This window comes from Poecilia formosa, unplaced genomic scaffold (genome assembly GCF_000485575.1).
Source record: "Poecilia formosa unplaced genomic scaffold, Poecilia_formosa-5.1.2 Scaffold109, whole genome shotgun sequence".
Taxonomy (NCBI): Eukaryota; Metazoa; Chordata; class Actinopteri; order Cyprinodontiformes; family Poeciliidae; genus Poecilia; species Poecilia formosa.
Genome location: NW_006800048.1, coordinates 341,361 through 360,745, shown reverse-complemented (window position 1 = coordinate 360,745; position 19,385 = coordinate 341,361). Strand labels below are relative to the sequence as shown.

At 39.2% G+C, this 19,385-nt stretch overlaps 1 protein-coding gene across 2 annotated transcripts in view; it reads right to left on the bottom strand.

Annotated features, from left to right (window-relative positions):
- Nucleotides 1–2,536: 2,536 nt before the first annotated feature.
- Nucleotides 2,537–19,385, bottom strand: part of LOC103143381 (partitioning defective 3 homolog) — a 299,858-nt gene continuing 283,009 nt past the window's right edge. The window contains exons 21-22 of one of the 2 annotated variants that reach the window (XM_016675207.1): nt 16,675–16,794; nt 2,537–3,504 (exon numbers count right to left, since the gene is read on the bottom strand). In XM_016675207.1, the coding sequence (XP_016530693.1) occupies nt 3,198–3,504; nt 16,675–16,794 (427 nt within the window). In that variant the 3' untranslated portion in view covers nt 2,537–3,197. The remainder of the gene's footprint in view (nt 3,505–16,674; nt 16,795–19,385) is intronic. The other variant, XM_007559893.2, reaches the window with a different exon arrangement.

Sequence of the window (19,385 nt, the reverse complement as noted above, 5' to 3'; positions counted from 1 at the left end):
TTTCACTGAAAAAGTCACAAAAACTTTGACGGAGTTGACGAAATGCCAAACTACCTCAATTTATATGATATTATTCTGAAGGAGGCCATATTGTAGCTCATCAGGTCCATGAAATCTTTACAGTATACTAAAATTAAGCTTTTATTTCACAAAATTTCATCAGAGTTTTGTAAATTGTCAGTTATGGTTTTGAGACATCATGGTTGTGACAAGCAACTTAGGAATAAAACAGAAGAAAAAACTAAATAACATATGCTAACCAGAGCTAACTAGCCCTCTTAGCAAAGGAAGAGAAAGGAAGTGGTCATGGGGTCCTCAGAAGTTCTGGTGACCCCCAATAATGCCTGATTTTTTTTTTACATTCTTTTCATGTCTGATGGTGTTGACAAAAACTAGAGACAAATTTCAATGGAGTTGGAAAATATATAAAAATGATTTTGAATTCAATTTTTTGATACTTTTATAATTATTTATATGACTACTTATAATTAATTGTCATAATATATAATTTTAGTATTTCTTTAATTATTTTAAACTATTATAATGTATTGATTTCTGCTCCTGGACAAGGGATTTTACAGGCATCATCCACCAAATACAATGTTTAAAATAAAAAAATATTCAGCAAATACCAGGAAAATATACATTGTTGTGCTCACATGGCCCATGTTAATTTAGTCAGATATTTGAAAAAAAAAGTATTTTGTGTATATTTTATTCAAATTTTGTGCTTTATCCATAGGACCTGTTTTGTCCCTATTCTCAAGAAACACTGAGGTCTGTTGAGTAAAACATCTTCACCTGCACAAATTATGTTATTGCTGCAGATTCAAAAAAAGCAATAAAGTGTATGCAACAAAATATGAATGAGTTTTAACTCATGTTTGTTGTCGTGAGTGTTGGAAAGGTCGGAAATAATTGCAAATTCTGTTTTATGGGAGCTTTAAACTTGACAGTTCCATTAAGATCAATCTAGAAATGCAAATTGCTGTTTACGTTGGTTATGATAGGCAAGTGACGGGAGTTTTAAATCTGAATGTGCTTCTGGCTCCTTTTTCAAAACAGTAAATGGAAAAACAGAGGGAACCAAGAAGCAGTGGATATTATTGTATTTCAGACAAATACTGCAGGCAGGCACACAGCTGGGCTGGCATACATAAGATATGCAAAGCGAGAGGGGGTGCAAAACGAAAACCCAAGTGTCGTACACGTTGTGCATATTTGAAATCAAATTGCTACGTTCAGAAAAGTTAATCCTGTTCCTGCAAATAAGCTCCACATACAGCAATCAATACTCAAAGCTCACAACCGAAACTAAACAGAAGCTTCTGCATATAATTAACATGAAACGCTAAGTTTTAATATGGAAATAAACCTGCAAATAGCTGATAGATCTGCATATTTAAGGTGCTTTCAAAACAGGTAAAATGAGAAATGCATTTGTTGCTAAAATATTCACCCCCCTTTTTGTCAGTAGGTAGATGGGCAAGTGTTGCCAAAGATGGGCACAAATGTCAGATTCAAATTAAATTAAAAAGCTCTTCATATAATTTTCCAAACCATCAATGTCCTTCCTCTTCACAATTATATGCTACTTTCTATAGGTCTATCACATAAAATCCTAATAAAATACGTTGAACTTTGTAGCTATTGTTGCAGACACATTATCATCTATATGAAGCTGTAAGGTTATAGTTTTATTGTTCTTGCAAGACATGAAAAAAAAGAATAAAGATGTAACATATGAAGCAAGATGCTACAAAAGAACATAAAGAGAGATGTGGAAAGTTGTACTTCTCTGATGTTTTGTTTGTAAAACATAAAAGAAAACGCATTCTTTAATGAAAACCTTTTTGGTGAAAAGGAAAAGGAACTGGAAATACAAGCTCAGATCAAGACAATCATTGTATTTTATTTACGTATTCGTAATCAGTTGTTTGAAAGTCGGTACAGAGAAGATAGCGGATGTGGATCTTTGGCTTTTGGTGAAATACCAGGTAAGTCCCCATGTGGATTGATCTGGCTTCCAGGAGGAACACAAGGCCTTGTTATTCTATATTTACTGTCCCATCAGGGTTACAGAATGAAGATCCTTCCTCCTCAAATCTTCTTAAAAACATCCAGCAACTTATCCTGAAGTACTCTTTCCTGGTCTCACACACACACAGAGTAACAGATTATTCCAACCACCGCCCAGCAGGAAAAGGTCACTGCACTGCCAAAGACACATGTCAGTCTCAGGAGGTGGGTATTATTCAATCTTCCAAAAGTTGGAAAGACCAGTAGTATCAATAAAAGCATCTTACGTCAACTCAGAAAGAGAAAAGGGCATCAGGCTTTAAGAAGTTAACCTAATGAATGTTATAAGGTCGAGGGTAATTCGTTTTTCTCAAGTAAAAATGGAAAAAAATAAACTAAATTACAAGAAAGAATGTTCTGGGAAAACTTTCCTGACATGACCCGACAACTTCACAACTTACCGATTTGCCTGAAGCAGCCCTACAGCATCTGTTGCAGAAAGTTTTCCCCGACATTACACTCATCTCTCTTGCGCCTTCCAAACAGATTGGATTACCTCCAGCGCGAAGGCAAAACAGAGATCTGAAGCCTCTGAGCCTACAAACTGTGTAACGAGCTCTTAGTGGCTGCCGACTGACAGCGGGTAGTTTAAAATATTGGGTAATTTGCTATTGGAACAGAAAAGCAACTTTATGGTGTTGCAACCTTATAAACTGTAGATTTATTATTTTATTGACGTGGTGAAGCCGTCGGCTGCACATGCGCTCAAGGTAAAGACGTGTCTGTGCTACGAGACTCCAAGGAGATTACCTGTGATCCCGGCAAAATGAACAAAAAAAAAAGAAAAAAAGTGAGACGACGCTAGATAATATATTCCGCCATGAAGAATTACTGATAGGATTCTGATGTTCTTTTTACTTTGTTTCTGGATTTTACCAGCCTGCTCTGGGGAATGCCCTGTAGATAAAGCATGTGATAAAACGCTGTGTGAAATTCAGTGTTGATCTGTGAACCATGTCTCGTCTTTGCCAAGTAAAAGTGAACAAATTAACTCACACCACTGTCTATGCATAATAGATGAGATGTAAATCTCCCAGACTGATGCAAATCAGTAAGCTACGGAGGAGCAAGGCTGGTCGGTCTCATTCGGATGACCGGCGGGATCTGAATTGGGTTCCTTACCTGTCGGGAGCCGCGGGTGGTCCATTGCGGTGCTTGTTGACCTGGGCGTACAGCGCCTCCAGAGGCGGTCCGTTACGCTGTGGGTTGACGGGGGATCGAGGACTCTGCGGGCTCTGAGGGAGGTGGTAGTGGTGGCCGTAGGGGTCGATGCTGCCGCTGTCCTGAGACGAGCCCAGTGACCCGATGCCGGCGTAGGTGTGCTCCTCATCCGAGCTGAAGGTGCGGCTGACGACATCTTGGATCTCGGCGTATTCCCTTTCCTTCGCCTGCCGCTCCCGAATTTCCCGTGTCTTGGCCTGGATTCTGGAACGAACGTCATCAGGATAAGCGTTAGACACACAATGTATGAAAAATGACACGCATATCACGGATGTTTCAATTTACTTCTGATAAAGCACAAAACCTGAGGAAGATCCCCCCCAAAAAAGCGGAAAAGTATAGCCTACATTTACATTTGTCTCATTTACTCCAATACCCAAAGCTAAAGTATACCAAAATGAGTCGTTTTGTCTACAGTCAGTGCTATATGATGGGAAATATTTGTTGGTTGAAATAGCTGAGACACTCTGCACCTAAATTAAATAGGGAATCTTAAATATGGCTTAAACATTCTTATTAACAGATAGTTTCCATCCAATCTGACTGAGTTTTAGGGACAGACAGACACTAGGAGGTGCTAGAGCACCTGCCCCCTTTTTTTTTTTTTTAATTTACAGTCTATAGTGTGTGGCCTAAGGTAGCATTTCTGGATGTAACAACCTATAATACCACCACCTCACATTTTTTGGAATATTGCCAGGCAAAAACAGACACATTCAGATTCTATGCACCACAAATCTAGAACAAACTTCCAGAAAACTTCAAAACAGCCGAAACACTGAGTTCCCTAAAATCAAGGCTCAAGACCCACCTGCTTAGAGTTGCTTTTGAAGCTGCATAATAAATGAAACATTGAGCATCACATTGAATATGTATTGATGATTCTGATGATGGCGCTTGTAACATTTTATTTTTGTTTTTGGTTGTTTTGTTTATTTAGTTGATCAGTGCCAGTGTTATGTGTTCTTTTGAAAATAAAGTGCATCTATCTATGGCAGGAAATCGCATGCATTACTAGTCATTTCCATTAAATCAGTGTCAAAAGGGCTTGAAACAATATTATCGTTTATCGCAATAATTTTTTAGACAATTAATCGTCCAGCAAAAATTGTTATCGTGACAGGGCTGATAGAGACTGTTTGTTGTTTTTATGGCTTTTTATTTTGGTGTTTTTATGATGTAAAGGGTTTTGAAGTACACTGTTGCTGAAATGTGTTATGCAAATAAACGTGACTGATTGATTCTGTTCTGTTGAACATCACTAAACATCTGCATCAGCCTACAATTGGCCCTTGATTTAAAATGTACATGATGGGATGAAATAAATCTCACACCACTAAAGCAGATGGCAGTTGTATGTGGAGTACAATGTGCCCCTTTATTAACACTTGAGCACCTGCACCCCAAAGCTTCTGTGCCACAACACTGACTCTTTTACAATAAAGTATGGGAAAAGAAGTGTCAGTCTCAAAATGTAAACACTTCAAAAACACAGAATCTTACCAAGTATTTCTGGTCTAGTTTCTAGTGCAAATATCTTAGTACACTTGAAGTAAGACAAAACTAACTTTTCAGCAAGATATAGGAGCTTATTTTAAGTCAATAATTCCTTAATTTATGTGAAAAAGTGAAATAAACTGCCAATGGAATAAATACTTTTTAAATCAGTATTAGGGAATTATTGACCTAAAACAAGCTGAAAAGTTAATTGCAATTTAGTTTTGTTTTATTTCAAGCGTACTAAGTTATTTGCACTACAACTAGACCAAAAATACTTGGTGCGATTTTGTGTTTTTGCAATGCGCGTTCATACAAGTAAGCAAAGCGAGGCCTAGTGGTGATCAGTTTCTTGGAATTGCAAATAAGAGAAGGTGGGAAGGAAATCTCGTTTTCTTCTCTTCATGCCCCCTTCCATGTTGTTCCACCCATGGGAACCCTGCCACACAACACAGCCTTTCACAAACCTTTCCCGTCGCCCAGAACGGTTCCATGCGAACGCCCATCTGTCTGCAGCTAACAAGACTCACGCTGCATGTGTGCGAGCAGATCTGGCACCGCGGGAGGAGACGGAGAGGACAGTGGAGGGGAGAGAGAGAGATACAGAGAGAGGAGCGCCGAGGACAACCAAAAGGGGGCGACGAGGGGGCATCTAAACTTCCACTGTGGTGACCCCGGCAACAGCAGCCACCAAACCGTTCACTGGTTCCAGATGTTGGACGCACTACAATGGGGAACGCACTCATGCACGCACAGGCAGCCTCCTACTGCTAAAACTTCCCCGTTACCTCAGGTCACAGGTGACCTCTGACCTCCCCCCCTTGCTGCTCTTCGAAGATGATTGGCAGGTTTGGAGCACAGCACAATTCCCCCTGCAGGACTGGCTCTCCCAGGTCTGTGTGTTTTAATAACAGTAATCACATTTCAAACAATCACCATTTTTCAGTGCCAGATTAACCCAATTCCCACATCCTGTCCATAGGCGGCCGTGTTTACTCCTAACCGCCCGGAATCCTATTTTCTTGGTATTATCTGGAGAATGAGATTTGGAAGGCTGATGCAACGCTCCGAGGTGTGCTGTCATCTTTAGCGATGAGCTGAGCCGTTCTGTTTTTTCTTTTGAATATTTGAGAAGGTGGTGTAGTATAACAAATGATCAATTTAGATAGTTAAAAGTGGGGTGCTTTAATTTTGCTTTTCTTTATTTGTGAAAAAAAGCACAAGACCTTGGATAAAGTTTGGATAAAAATCCAAACTTTGCAGAAGGTTTTCCACCTGCACAATGATGTCAGGTCTCTGTCGGGAATGATGTTACTGCAGGTTCACGTCACTCTCCTGGGATTTAAAGAGCCTCTGGTGTTTTATGGACTAATCAGATCCATGAAAAACAGTCTTGGTGACCTTAGGGTTGGAGTAATGGCTTTAAGCTAGAGATGAAATGTCCTTTCCAGGCTGGAGTCTGACATGAAAAAAGTCAATAAACAGGCTTGGCAAAACTAGCAAAACTGTAAGTCATGTGGCCGTCAAATGTCATTGTTTTATTTGGATCCAGTTTGTGTTAAATCGTTTAAACATTCAGTATTTTGCTCTGCATGTTTGAAGGGAAATATTTCACTGGTATAAGGGAGAGTAATAAAAGAGCATAACTGGGTGACTGAGTGGCATACCTCAGACATCACTGTTCAGCAGGTAGAAAGGTGTTTGTGCCAAGTTTGTTTTTAAATAAGATACTACAAATTGACTTGGTAAAAATGAAATGTATTGACAACTGCTGTCACAACGTTTCATATCTAGCAATGCAGAAGAATTGCTAGAGCTTGAAATGTGAAGGCAAAGCAGGATTTTTCTTTTAGAAAAATCAAATGCTGTCAAGTTCAGTTTAGTTTAGTTCAAATCTATTCATATTCAAATCATTATGCATAATTACATAACTATTTGAAAAGGACATGGACAAAAGTATGAACTTAAACTCAGATGTGTGTCTACTATGTACTACTTCTGAATAGTACATGTACACACATTACTTTTGCCATGATGTCACCATTTCATTTAGAACATTTGTTTGATATGTATTTTATATTCAATAATAAATTAACCATCTCTGAGTGCTCCAAAGTTATTAGGTAATTAATAGTCAAATTATTTATTACTAAGAAAAAAATATATAATTTTTACACCACTTCCTAACACTGATAGCCACGTCCTGTCCTGGTATTGGCGGTAAAGTGGGCATGCACAGCTATTCTGAAACTAAACTTGCCACAAATAATGGCGTTCACAGACACTACTGTCTGTAGTGTCTGTGAGCGCCACCAAGTGCTCAAACAATCACTTACCGAATTATTGAGAGAGTAGATCAGACTGCTGTTCTGTTGCAACCACTTCAAGCATTTAACATGCTGAGGTAAAGGAGTATTCATTGGTGTAGGGTGTCTGAATAGTGTAGCACAAGATTATATAATGTTATAATTGGGTCAGTATTGTGGCATTTGTGTAGCACTCAAAAAATGCTACAAGTGTAGGTTATATCGCTTAAATGGTGTCTTCAAACTGTGGCAGCAAATATTTCAACATGTCCTAAAAAAAATGTGTGATAGCCTGATTTAAATGGACATGTAATGGATATAATATTAGAACATAGGGCTGTATGCAGCACTATGTTTTAAGACTGATATTTATTTATAATTAAAATTATGCAGTTTTTGTACACATTTTTTTTTGTAGAATTGACAACCAAGTTGTACTTTTTGAAACGCAAACATTGCGATCTTGTTCTACGCTACCGTATTACCAAATACTTACCAAAATGCTTTTGTGAAAAAAAAAAAGAAAAAAAAAAGACATCAAACAATAAAGTTGTTCTAGAAGCAGAACAAGAGTGCCGGAATGCATGGGCCACTTTTCCGCTCATTAGCCTCAAACCTCAACACGCCTGCTAACAGCGTTTTACTTCAGCAACCTGTAACAGCTTCACCGCCAACTCCTCTCCTCCCCCCACTTTCTCCTCAGAGACCACCCCTGTTCTCCACCACATATACTCCATTAGCCAATTAATGGCCCAGTATGTTAACACCCAGGAAAGTCTGGCCCACACCAAACACATTATTACTGTACAATCCCAATTACCTGCCTGTCTTCTTTCTCCTCCTCTAACCACAGCCCACATTTAGCAAAGAAAGCAATGTAGTTTCAAAACTAACCCTGCAAGGGACATAATGGGACAGTAAAGTATCCAACTGCAGGCTTGCTTTGGGTTATTTAATCAAATTGATAAAAAAAAGAGAGTAAGTTTCTAGTTCAGCTCCAGCATTTCAAGTGTTTGAACTTTGAACAAGAGGAAAAATTGCATTAAGTTTTAAGCTTTCATGACTTTGTATTGGAATGACATTTCCTCTTGGTAAATAGACTGTCTAGACAGTCTAATGCTAAGGCAACCAGGGCAGTACAAGTTCAGCCTCTAATTTACTGACTAAACATTTCTTCAAGAAGATTGTGACATGTAGATGACACCCTGCTTCTCTTTTTCCAACATATCCATATCAACTAAATAAATCATTTAGAACGCGACTAGTGTGAAGGACCATGTCAAGCTATCAGAGTGTTGGTGAAACGTCGACACGCACTCACAAAGGAAAGAAATGTCTTGCTCATTTTATCCTTTCAAGATGCATTTGAGCATGGCCAGGCAAAAAACAACTTCAACAAATTTGATAAATGAAAATTTCTCACACAAGCTGGACTTGATTAAAGGAGCTGAAGTTGGGGTCATATTGCTTAAGCTTAGAGTTAACTGAATGTTAAATTAAGCAAGAAATAGACCCCAAACACTCACCATGTAGGAAAGACATTAAACATAAATTCACTCTAAAGCCTTGACCTCAACTGGACTTAAAACTCCTGGACTACGATTAAAAGCCGTGTCCATGACAAGAAACTAACCAACTTATTAAAACTATAGTTTCTGAATTTAAGGTTAGTCAATAGACAGTAACAGTAATGCGGGTGGAGTATTACTGCCAACAAAAAGCATCAAGAATATATACTCTCCAAGAAATACATACCTAAATATTAATGGGAGACCATAGTACATCTGACCATGTCTGGATGATAGAAAACCCACAAAAGAAAATCCAAACTTGAGCACTTAATGTATTTGACTTAAAATTCATTGTTTTTTGTTTAAAATATCTGAGTAAAAGCCACAAAAATTATATTAAAGGGGCATCATGTATTGTCCAGGCACATAGTGCCATTTTAGAGCACAATCATGTAACTATGTTAACTTCAGTTGTTAAAAAAAAATGCTGTATGTATGAAATATGACTCATAAGTAATTTGACTCTGATTTCACGGTTTGAAATTGGGCCTCTAATGCTTTAAGAAACTCCTGCTCTTTCTGAAACTCCACTTTAGGGAAGCCATTATAACATCTGTCCTCTATTAACTGTTTAGCAACATTTTACCAGTGTTGCACTGGGAAGTAGCTCCTACAATGAGCTCAGCTGAAGCCCAGTTCCACCAGGTGTTTGCTAATTGCTGCTGGCTAGTCTGAAGGAGCTGATCGGGGGAGTCATGAGGGAGGGCTTCTTTATGAGGCTGAAACTCGGAAGCTTGGAAATGCAGCTCTGAGGAAGCGTTGCATGTAGAAGGTGGAGCTAGGTCCACCCAGGTGATTTACACAGCTGAATGGTTGCCATGGAAATTAAAAGATTTCTCAAACATTCACAAAAGAATCAAGGCTATGTTTTTGATGAGGAAATAACATTATAATTTGATGTAAAGTTCAGTAAAGTCAAGCTTACATAATGCCTCTGTATTGCCTATTAATGCCTGTTTATGAAACCTTCTTACTGGCGCTGTGCTGCAGAAACAGACCTTAAATCTTTTTTTTAAGGTCTCTCTGTCTTAATTAAATGCCAATTCTGAGCAAACAGAAGCAATGTTTTGACGTAGCGAAGCCAGCGAGCTCCATCGCCATATTTCTGTCAGTGTTTCATCCACGCTAAGCGACAAGAGTGAAAAGGGAATGTCGCCTTTATTTCTTATTCATTCTCAAGTCAGCATACTTAGCAGTTTGAAGGCATGCCTCTCCGGCATGGATTGTTTCGGCAGATGAAACAGAATGTATTTGCTCTCGTACTCTTAAATTGACATTTGTGAAATAGATTTTTATTTGCAGTATGCCTTCATCATAACATGCTCGCGGTATTCCGAAGTGCAGGTGGAGGGCAGAAAGAATCTGAATCTCATCAAAGGATGGCAAATGGCTCCGCACGCAGCCGCCTGTGCAGAATCACAAACCTCGAGCGGCCCATCTCGGCGTCGAAACCGGGTTCGTAACGCAATCACGGAGATAATTGTTCTGTTTTCTGGTGTTAATAATCATATTAACTTCCTGTAGGTATCAATATAATTACAAATCTCGTCACTCTTCTCAATCAGCCGGTTAGACCTTTCTCTGAACTCGCTCTGCAAATGAGATGCAGACGCCACGTTCGAAAAATAATGAGATAGTTTGACAAAGTGGAACAGTATCACTGGTCGCAAAAAGAGTGAAAAAAAAAAGAGTTCCCCGAGGCAGATTGCTTTTTTCATTCTTTTGGTAATTAGAAAAGCAAATTCTCATCCCTAATCGAGGTTTGTTTTGTTTTGTTGTCCTTTTTTCTTAAAAGCAAATTGTGCTGACTAGTTCAGAAAAAGGGGTCAGGTTGTGTTTGCCTGGAGTCAGTTTGAAGTCTATTAAGAAACAAGAGGAAGTCTCTTTCTTGGAATTAAAAAAAAAAAAAAAGAAAAACAATGATGAGTTCTGCTGTAGTCCAGGCAGGGGTAACAAAAGGAGTGGCAGAGGACTGCTGGCCGCTGATTAGAAGCCAAGCAGAGCCAAGCAGATAACAGAGAATGGACATCATAATCAGCCGCTTCAGAGAAAGAGAAAATGGTGCTCAGCTCAGGCAGAAAATGGAGACGGAACAATGTCACATTTCTTTCTTTTTTCTTTTTCTTTCTTTTTTTTTGTCCAATCACTTTGGACAGAAAAATTAAATTTCAGGACTGGAATGTGCAGAGATAAGCCAGAGACTGATAGAAGCCCGGCCAACGCTGCGCCGCCTGTGTGTCTTTCATCCTTTCTCTTCACCCTGATGTTACTGGATGAATAAGTCAGGCTGTCGCTACGGATGCAATCATGGAACTTGTTGAATCCATTGGCCTCCCAACATGAGCCAGTCAGATAAAAGTGTTATGGGTGCTGTCCGCAGACTAAAGAGAACCAGAAAACTGGCTTGCTCTGCAGACACAAACTACACCCCAAAGGGTTCACACCAGCCATGTTTTAGTCTGCTTTAATCAAACTCCAGTTTGTTTGCGTAGCAAGTCTAGCTTGTTTGGGGAGGTGTGAATGTCTGATAAAACTTTGGTCCACCTAAAAAACCTAGGTCTCGGTGCGGTTGAAGTGAACTCTGGTGCAGTTCAAATACGAAGGTAAGGTCATTTTATTTATATAGCACATTTTCAACAACAGGGCAATTCAAAGTGCTTTACATGAATTAGAAAGAAATACAAACAAAGCAACCAACCAAAAGAAATACAAAAAGGTAAAAGTACAGAACAATGTATTGGTTCTCCATGTTTAATAAGAATAAGAATAAGCAGTCCATAATTTATAAACTAGTAGGGGTTTATCTGCATCCTTGACCTGATAAAACTAAATGTTGGTTCTCCATGTTTGATTCTATAAATCAAATGTAGATGGTACTTTCTAAGTTTGTTCTAGATTTGTAATCTAACATGATTTTCTCCTGGTCTTGCTCTGATATTAAAATGTTTAATGCTAGATGTTGATCCAAGGTAATGAGTAGCCTCTCTAGATAAACTAACAGGAGTTTCTCTGGATTCCAGGTCTGTTTTAATTCCTGTTCTGGGAAGTATATAAACTAAATGTTCCTGTTCTGGGTTGCTGTTTAAGTACTCCACAATTTGTTTTGGTTGTATTTACCGAAAGCATGCCAGAGACCATCCCAAAAGCAGGAAATGAACTATAGCGAAAGGCATTCTGGGTAAATACAACCAAAACAAACACGTCTTGCATTAGCAGGAGAAATAGCTTGTGATCTTTTGACAAAAGAGGCCAAAAGACCAGAGAAAATTTTTACAGTTGCTAAATTCTCACTCAATTTCTGTTAACATTTCGTGAAGAAGGAAGTTGCGCTCTGTGTCGTCTCTTGTTTCTTTTTGGTAGTTCTTGGTGCAGCGCCACCACAGGCGACGGTGTAAACACAGTTTACTACAGTGCCGTGTGGACACGAACCGCACCAGCTGCAAACATAACAGATGTTGCCATTTTGGCTTGATGCTGAACAAGAACAACAGGTTCTTGCTGTATTTGTGTGGTTTCTCTCTGGGTACTCCGGCTTCCTCCCACAGCATAAACACATTCTCTGTTTGGGTTTGTTTTGGCCGTTTATCTTTTGTGTCTCAGGGTTATGCCCTTGTTACCAAAGACTGATGGGTACTGGCACCAACACTCACGTAACCCTATAAAGACTGAGCAAAAATGGATTGTTGGATAATCAACTTTTACTCTTTATTAGCCTAAATGTTAGACATTACAACCTGCCCCTATTGTGCTTAATCAACCTACCCCTGTCCTACCAACCTAAATTGAGTTGTTTGTACAGTGTAGTGCTCTATCCGTCCTGGTGCAGGTTAGGATGCTTTTTAATGAGACATGAAATAACGAAGCACAGCAGGTTTGTAAAAAACTGCCAAATTTGACTAAAATTCTGCAGGGAACCACTTATTTTGGCAGTGATGCAACACAGCTTAGCTCCAGCAGCGATGTCAACGTTTTATGTACTCTCATCTCCATCACTTAGAGCTCAGAAGACACTGAAAGGATATTAATTTGGATCTCACCTAACCTAAAATAAATGGATTGTGTCTGTGAGCCTCGCAGGCCAAACCATCAATTACAAGAATCATAGAAGGGTCAAAGTTTTAAATATAAGATCATCGCTTCCTTATTATAGCAAACCTTTTATAAAGTAATCTGCTTCACCTCTTCACTGGCTGCTATTTTTAATCACTTAAAGCACTTGTCAGAACTGTCTGCTCGGATTAATGATCACTAATGTCGGCTGAGCAGACACTTTGGGTTCACAGCTGTGGGTAGTGCTCCGACGCAGCGTCGTCATAAGCCTGAATTGATGAGCTCAATCATTTCCTAAAGGCACTCAGAAATGTCCGGTCTCCATTTCAGGAAAAAAAGAAAAAAAAGAAAGCTCAATCAGCTCATATGACTTTTGTGGACAACTATGACTGAGAAATTTATCACAGCAGAAGAACCAAATAGCGATGTCACTAAAGAACGCAAGCGGTAATGGACGTCTGAGCCGTCACGGTGCCGAACCTTAATGCTTTGAACGTCGGCTTTATGGTACATTGGTCTATTATTAAAAACCGCAATTTCCCATAGGATTTCCTTTCCATTAGCAGAGGGTCAGTCTTTGCAGAAGAAACATGGGAAGAGCTCAGAGATGCAGAACGGACATAAAGCAGGACAGAGTGAGAATCTGTTCAAGACAAATCAGCAGTAATGTGTGACAGAAGTGATAAAAGAATGAAGAATATAACCGGTACAGTGTTTATTCAATGCTTTGAAAAGGATTCATTACTTTTGAACATTGTGTCACATCACAGAAACAAGCACCAGTGTACATTATTGGAATTTTATGGGATAAACCAACTTAAAGTAGAGGATAAATAGAAGAAACACATTTGAATTTAGTACCTCTGAGTTAATATTTGGTTTTACTAACTTAACATGGATTATGTTGGAGTGTTTTCATACCAGTTTTGTACATCTAGAAACTGAAATTGTTGGACATTTTTCTTAACAAAATAGTTTAAAGGTCAGATTAGTTGGGGTGCGTGTGAACATAAACCTCCAAGGTTTGCCTCTTATCCTCTAGTGCCGGTCCAGACTTTTACCACACAGATGAGTGTTCATCTGAAGCACTTCATTGTCGCTCTGGCTGAATGTTTGTTGTCGTTGTCCTGCTGAAGGTGAACATTTGCCACAGTCTAGTAGCTTTTACGCAACAGGTTCATAACTTTTAGCCAAAAAGTTCAGCAAAATTATATATATATCTTTAAGTTGTTTTTTTTTTACACATTTTGATTCCATTTTTACATTCAGATCTGTTCAACAATTGCAAAAGGAGTCTTTTGTGCATTTTCTTTGTCTAAAAATTAATTTTGGGTGTATAATCTACTAGAATGATTGTTACCTCATCATCCCATTGAAAACAGCTACACATAGCTATGTTTATTGGATGTACTAAGGTCTCCTTTGGACTTGATTTATTTAGTTTTATTTGTTGTCAAATTCAACCAAAGTCTCCCTTTATTTTAATTTTAGGAGTATTTATTTAACATTCTCATCAGGGAAAACCTAAATGAAGCAATTTTACTGGAGGCCCACATTTTAACATTATTGATAAAAATCCCATGATGCAGCAAAGTATTCTTCGTGACGCATTTTGCCCACATGCCTCACGTTGGACAGCCCTGCTTTAGCAAATCTTCCAGGATGCCCTGTGTTTAGCTCCATCAGCTTTGCCCAAATCCTCAGTTCCTGCTGAATAAAATTAGTTCTATATGCAGCCACCACCATGCTTCATAGTGGGGATGGTGTGTTCAGGACAAAGTGTAGTGACTGCTTTCTACTAAATGTAGCAGTAAGCCAAGAACTTTTTTTATCTCCTTGTCTGGATAGAGAACTTTCTTCCACATCTTCGTCATGATCCCTAGATGACTTGAAGGAAATTATAAATAAAAGTTGTTATAATTTTTTTTTTCCCAACAACAGCTTTCTAGTCCTTCGTTTCCATTAAATGTGCTCGACTGAGGATGTTTCCTCAGCAGATTTTGTAGTGAATCGCTGCTGCTACCTCGGCGTTGCTATGAGCCTCCTGGCTTCTTTTATGATTTATGTTTATTCCATTAGGCCTTTCAGTTTAAGTGTACAGCACTGCCCTGGTAGGTTTGTACTGTGAATTTACATTTTAAGAAGGGGAGGACTGCATTTACTAGATAGGTTACTTCTAAAGGAGTGGATGCGATACATGAGCATCGGAGCACAGAGAGGTGAAAATAAATGCAGACTTTAGCTGTAAAAACCGTCATTTTCCTCCCACTTCACAATCATGAGCTGCTTTGTGCTGTTCCGTCACATTTAATCCCAATAAGGGTTTGAGGTTAACAGAATGTAAAAAAATATATATATATATTTTAAAAAATGGTTCAATGGCACCAAACATTATCTCATGCCCACTGTGTTTTTGTATCGATTCTTGCTGTTTGGGAGCCGTTCAAAAGGAGATGGGTCTGGATGGGGAAAAAACAGGCCTGCTGGTTTCCAAAGCTCACTGAAAGAAACAGGCCAGGCCCACAGCCAGAGAGGTTCGCGGTCTGAATGGATCGGACCTTCACTGCAAATCACAGTTCAATACCACGAAGCGACGTGGTGCAGTTATTTGAGTAAAACCTCCAGATGTTCCATTCAGCAGGGAAGACGGGCTTTGTGACAGTTCAGGCTCTCTCTCCCTCTGCATGTGTGTGTGAGTGGGTGTGTGTCTGTGCATTACGTTCTCAACAACCATCCGTCCTTTTTCTCCCATCACTGTAAGAGGGCGCGCTATCAAGCTCCATTGTTTCTATTCAATTAGCCGTCATTACCAACGGCAGTTTGATTACTGAGTTCATTTGGCTGGTGGAGAACAACGGAGGCGGCAAGCTGCCTTTTCATTCGTCCCGCCGCCGATGGCGGGACGAATGAAAACCTAAATGAAGCTATTTTACTGGCGAGAGTTACATGTTGGTGAGGAGCGGGGTCACATCCCGACACGTCCACAATACCATCAGAAGACACAAAACCGCAAGGATGGGATCAAGAGAAACAGTGTGTTCTTTGGAGACCAACAACCTTTGATGATGCTTGTTAATCGTTAATCACCAAACAATAAGACTGAATTCAAAGGACTGACACTAAGAGCTGAGATAGGCATGGGCCACTCCACTCCACAACCGTTTCATTCAATGTGCTGCTGAAATGGAAAGACACGTCTTGAATATTGGCAAACTGTCCACGCCTGTCCAGCTTAGGAATGTAGGACTGTGTTTTAAATAACAGCAATTTAATCTGAAACACTGAAACAGATAGAAAAATTTACTTTTGTTATTCAGTCATAAAAACAAAGAAAAGAGAAAATTCAGAGTATTGGAAAAAAACAGGAATACCATCACAAGTTTGAATCATTTCTGTACAAACCTGAGAATGTTTGAATATTTAGCTTTTCGTGTGACTCACTAATGTTCAGTTTTATAAGCAGCCGTTTCTGAGAACTGCTCCACATCTGTTTTTCATGGAGTCAACTCCTGGTTCTTGTGAACAGGTATTCCAACCCACAATCCTCCAGAATTCCTCTGAGTTTCTTGGTTTGTGATGCAGAAACAGTGTGTTTTTTTTTCCCAGTAAACCCAAACAATTTCTATTAGACTACAGTCTAAAAACTGGCATGCCCACTCCAAAATGTCAATCTTATACATCTGGAAACAAGACGGTGTGTTTGGGATTGTCAGGGCGTTTTCCTCTTCTGCATATGACAATATGACTTCTTTAAGTATTTTCAGATCCATGATCCCTGACAGGGATCAATACAAGTTCATTAATTTTATCGATCAACAAACGATTAATCGATGTGCGGCCATTTTCTTAAAAACCTGATGTTTCTCTTGAACTTCTATTTGTTTGAGTAAACTCTTCCAGCATCATTTTTTGGGGGGGCGGCCATTAGCTAGTTCAGAATCTGCGCTTACCTTTCCTGTTCTTGCTTCATTTGGATGGTTTCATCTTCATATCCTTGCCTATCTTCAGCTTTCGATCTTCTTGAGCTCTTTCTGTCCACCTTGTCCTCGTCCTTCTTGCCCTTTCCAAACCTAGAAAAAGAAAAGAAGACTCAGAATCGGATTTATGGGTCAAGGAATCACAGTGAACACACTTTAAGTGTAACTGTAGAAACTTTAGACTAGTTAGTTAAGGCTAGCTAACTAGTCAGGCTGAGAGGTGTTCGTCTTATTCATCAGACAGACAGACTCAGAAAAGAAACTGTCACTGTAGTGGCTCTGTTTTGCAGATCACACTCTGTATCACCAACCTGAAGGACGGAGGAGGAAGCATGCAGTGTTTTCCAACACAGTATAAATATATTTATGAGGGCAATCTATTTCACTTTATCAGGGAAGTTCAGGTAAAACATTTTGTTGAAAATTAAAGTGTCAAACTGTCAGGGTGTGCAGGCTGTGTTTGTATTGTGAAGACAATCTCGGAGGGCACCAATTCAATACTGAAATAATAATGTGCCTATTCAATATAAAGAGAATCAGAATGCCTCAAGTCGCATAAAGATAACAAAACAGTGATTTTTCCTTTCTTTCTGCACTCCATTTAGTAAAAAAAAAAGAGTGTGTGTTATCAGTAGAAACTTAAGCATAAATAGTACAAACGGTCAAAGTCAGCTTTTCAACAGAAAAGATAAGCTATTTTTTTTTCTTCCTGAGCTTCACCGAGTGATGGGAGCTGTGACAACTCGTGATTTAGACTCAAGCAGGAAGAACAAAATATTTTTGCATCCTGGCAAACTGTAGGGGAAAGAAACTGGCTGCAAACTTTTTACGTTTTAATGAGAAGAACTTGTGATAGGTTGATAGAAAACGGAGGAGAAGGCAAAGTGAGTGGTTTTAATGATTCCCGTGGTAGAAAATTGTTCAGCTCCGGTGGATCTGTGGTCATGATATACACGTCACGGTGAGGCGTGTTAGCAAAACTTGACATGCTGGCTGGTCGCCAGGCTCTCACGCATATCAGGAGAGATTTTCACCTACTTCTGTTTACAAAAACTCTGAAACGTTTAAGTTGTACTTCTACTTGCAAACTCAAAGTGTCAGCTCAGTCCACACACTGAGTATAAGACTGAGGTCTATGCTGGCTAGGCCACTCAATGAGGTTACTGGACTTGTTTGTTGCATTGCTATGTTTTGCATTATCAAAGTTAAATATCCATCCAGCACTCATCTTTAGACTTCTGGGTAAAGGAAGAAGTTTATGTTACATGACCTCGATGGTAAACTCCTCCTGTCAAACAGACAAACTACTGTAACGTTTCACCCAAATGGCGTTTATTGGTGAAATGTCTCTTGATCCAAACATGGTTGCTCAAATTAGTGCAAACTGGGTCTCATCTCACCACATCTCCAGTCCATTCTGAATTATTTAAATGTTCACTGCACTCACTAAGCAGCTTTATTTCACCACTAAATACCTTGTTTTTTTTTTTATTTTTAGCCTAGGAATGAGTCTAAAAATACACAACACATAAGCTGTAAGTCCACTCGCTGTTAAGTGAAATGTAGGACAATGTGACATAGTTATAGAATTAACCAAACACTCCAATGGAAATAACCCGATACAGTCATCTTCAACGTTTATGGGATAGCTGTGTAGACGGGCAAAAAACGGTAATGCTTCAGTGTGTTAAATTTGAAAAGGACCCAACAGTCTCCACACGTCTCAGGTTTTCAGCGAATTGGTTTGAGAGCTGAGGAGGGTTGAAACTAAATGTGTCCTGCCCTCTGATGACCTGTAGGGATCTAAGAGGGTCAAACCTGCAGAGTGACTCGGACGTATTTAGGTCCTTTGTCGTTCTGTACCTTGTAGAATCATTGCAACCTTTTAAAACAAATCTTTCACAGCAAAAACAGCAAGCAAAAAAAAACTGATATGATATGATCCATTGTCTCAGTGTTGTTGCAGAAGCTTTATAGATAAGATGTGGCTGTATGTAGACTTCCTGCAGAGATCAGTCAAGAAAGCATCATACTAAATAAAACTATGTTCCGGTTTTGTGCATCCTGTTTCGACCTAGATCTCTGCCAGTTAGGTGCTGACCTCTAACCTCACATAATTGAGACCAAAAACTATCAATTATTTAAGTTTGGCTTCTTAAAATTATTCTGGAGAAAATACAGAATAAATGCAGAAACATTATGTGGTCTCATAATGACATAAATATAATTGTGTGTGTCATCAGCATACGTATGCAAACCGATATTGTGATCCGTAATCTGAGGTATGAGGATCGTACAGATATTGAGTCAAAGTGGCTCAAAAAGGGAGCCTTGAGGAACCCCAAATGTAATCTTTGTTCACTCAGATTTTTAATCAAGAAATGACAGGGTTTTAAGCTAAATTAGCAGAGTGCTAGACAATGCCATCCACTTTTCGAGTCTGTGAATCACCACATCATGATAAAGTTCCATTTGTATAATGTTCATAAGTACTTCCACTTAAATCTGATAGAAAATGCACTACTGACTACAGTTTGTCTTCTCAGTTGTGCTAGCTTCACACAGTCTACCTGATCAGAAGGAAGTTTTGAGATAATCTTTGGCAGAGACTGTGAATGTCACTGGCAGCATATCAATTAAAAGTAAAACAGGGTTTGCTGCTGCTAGCTGTTTGTTGGGGGAGC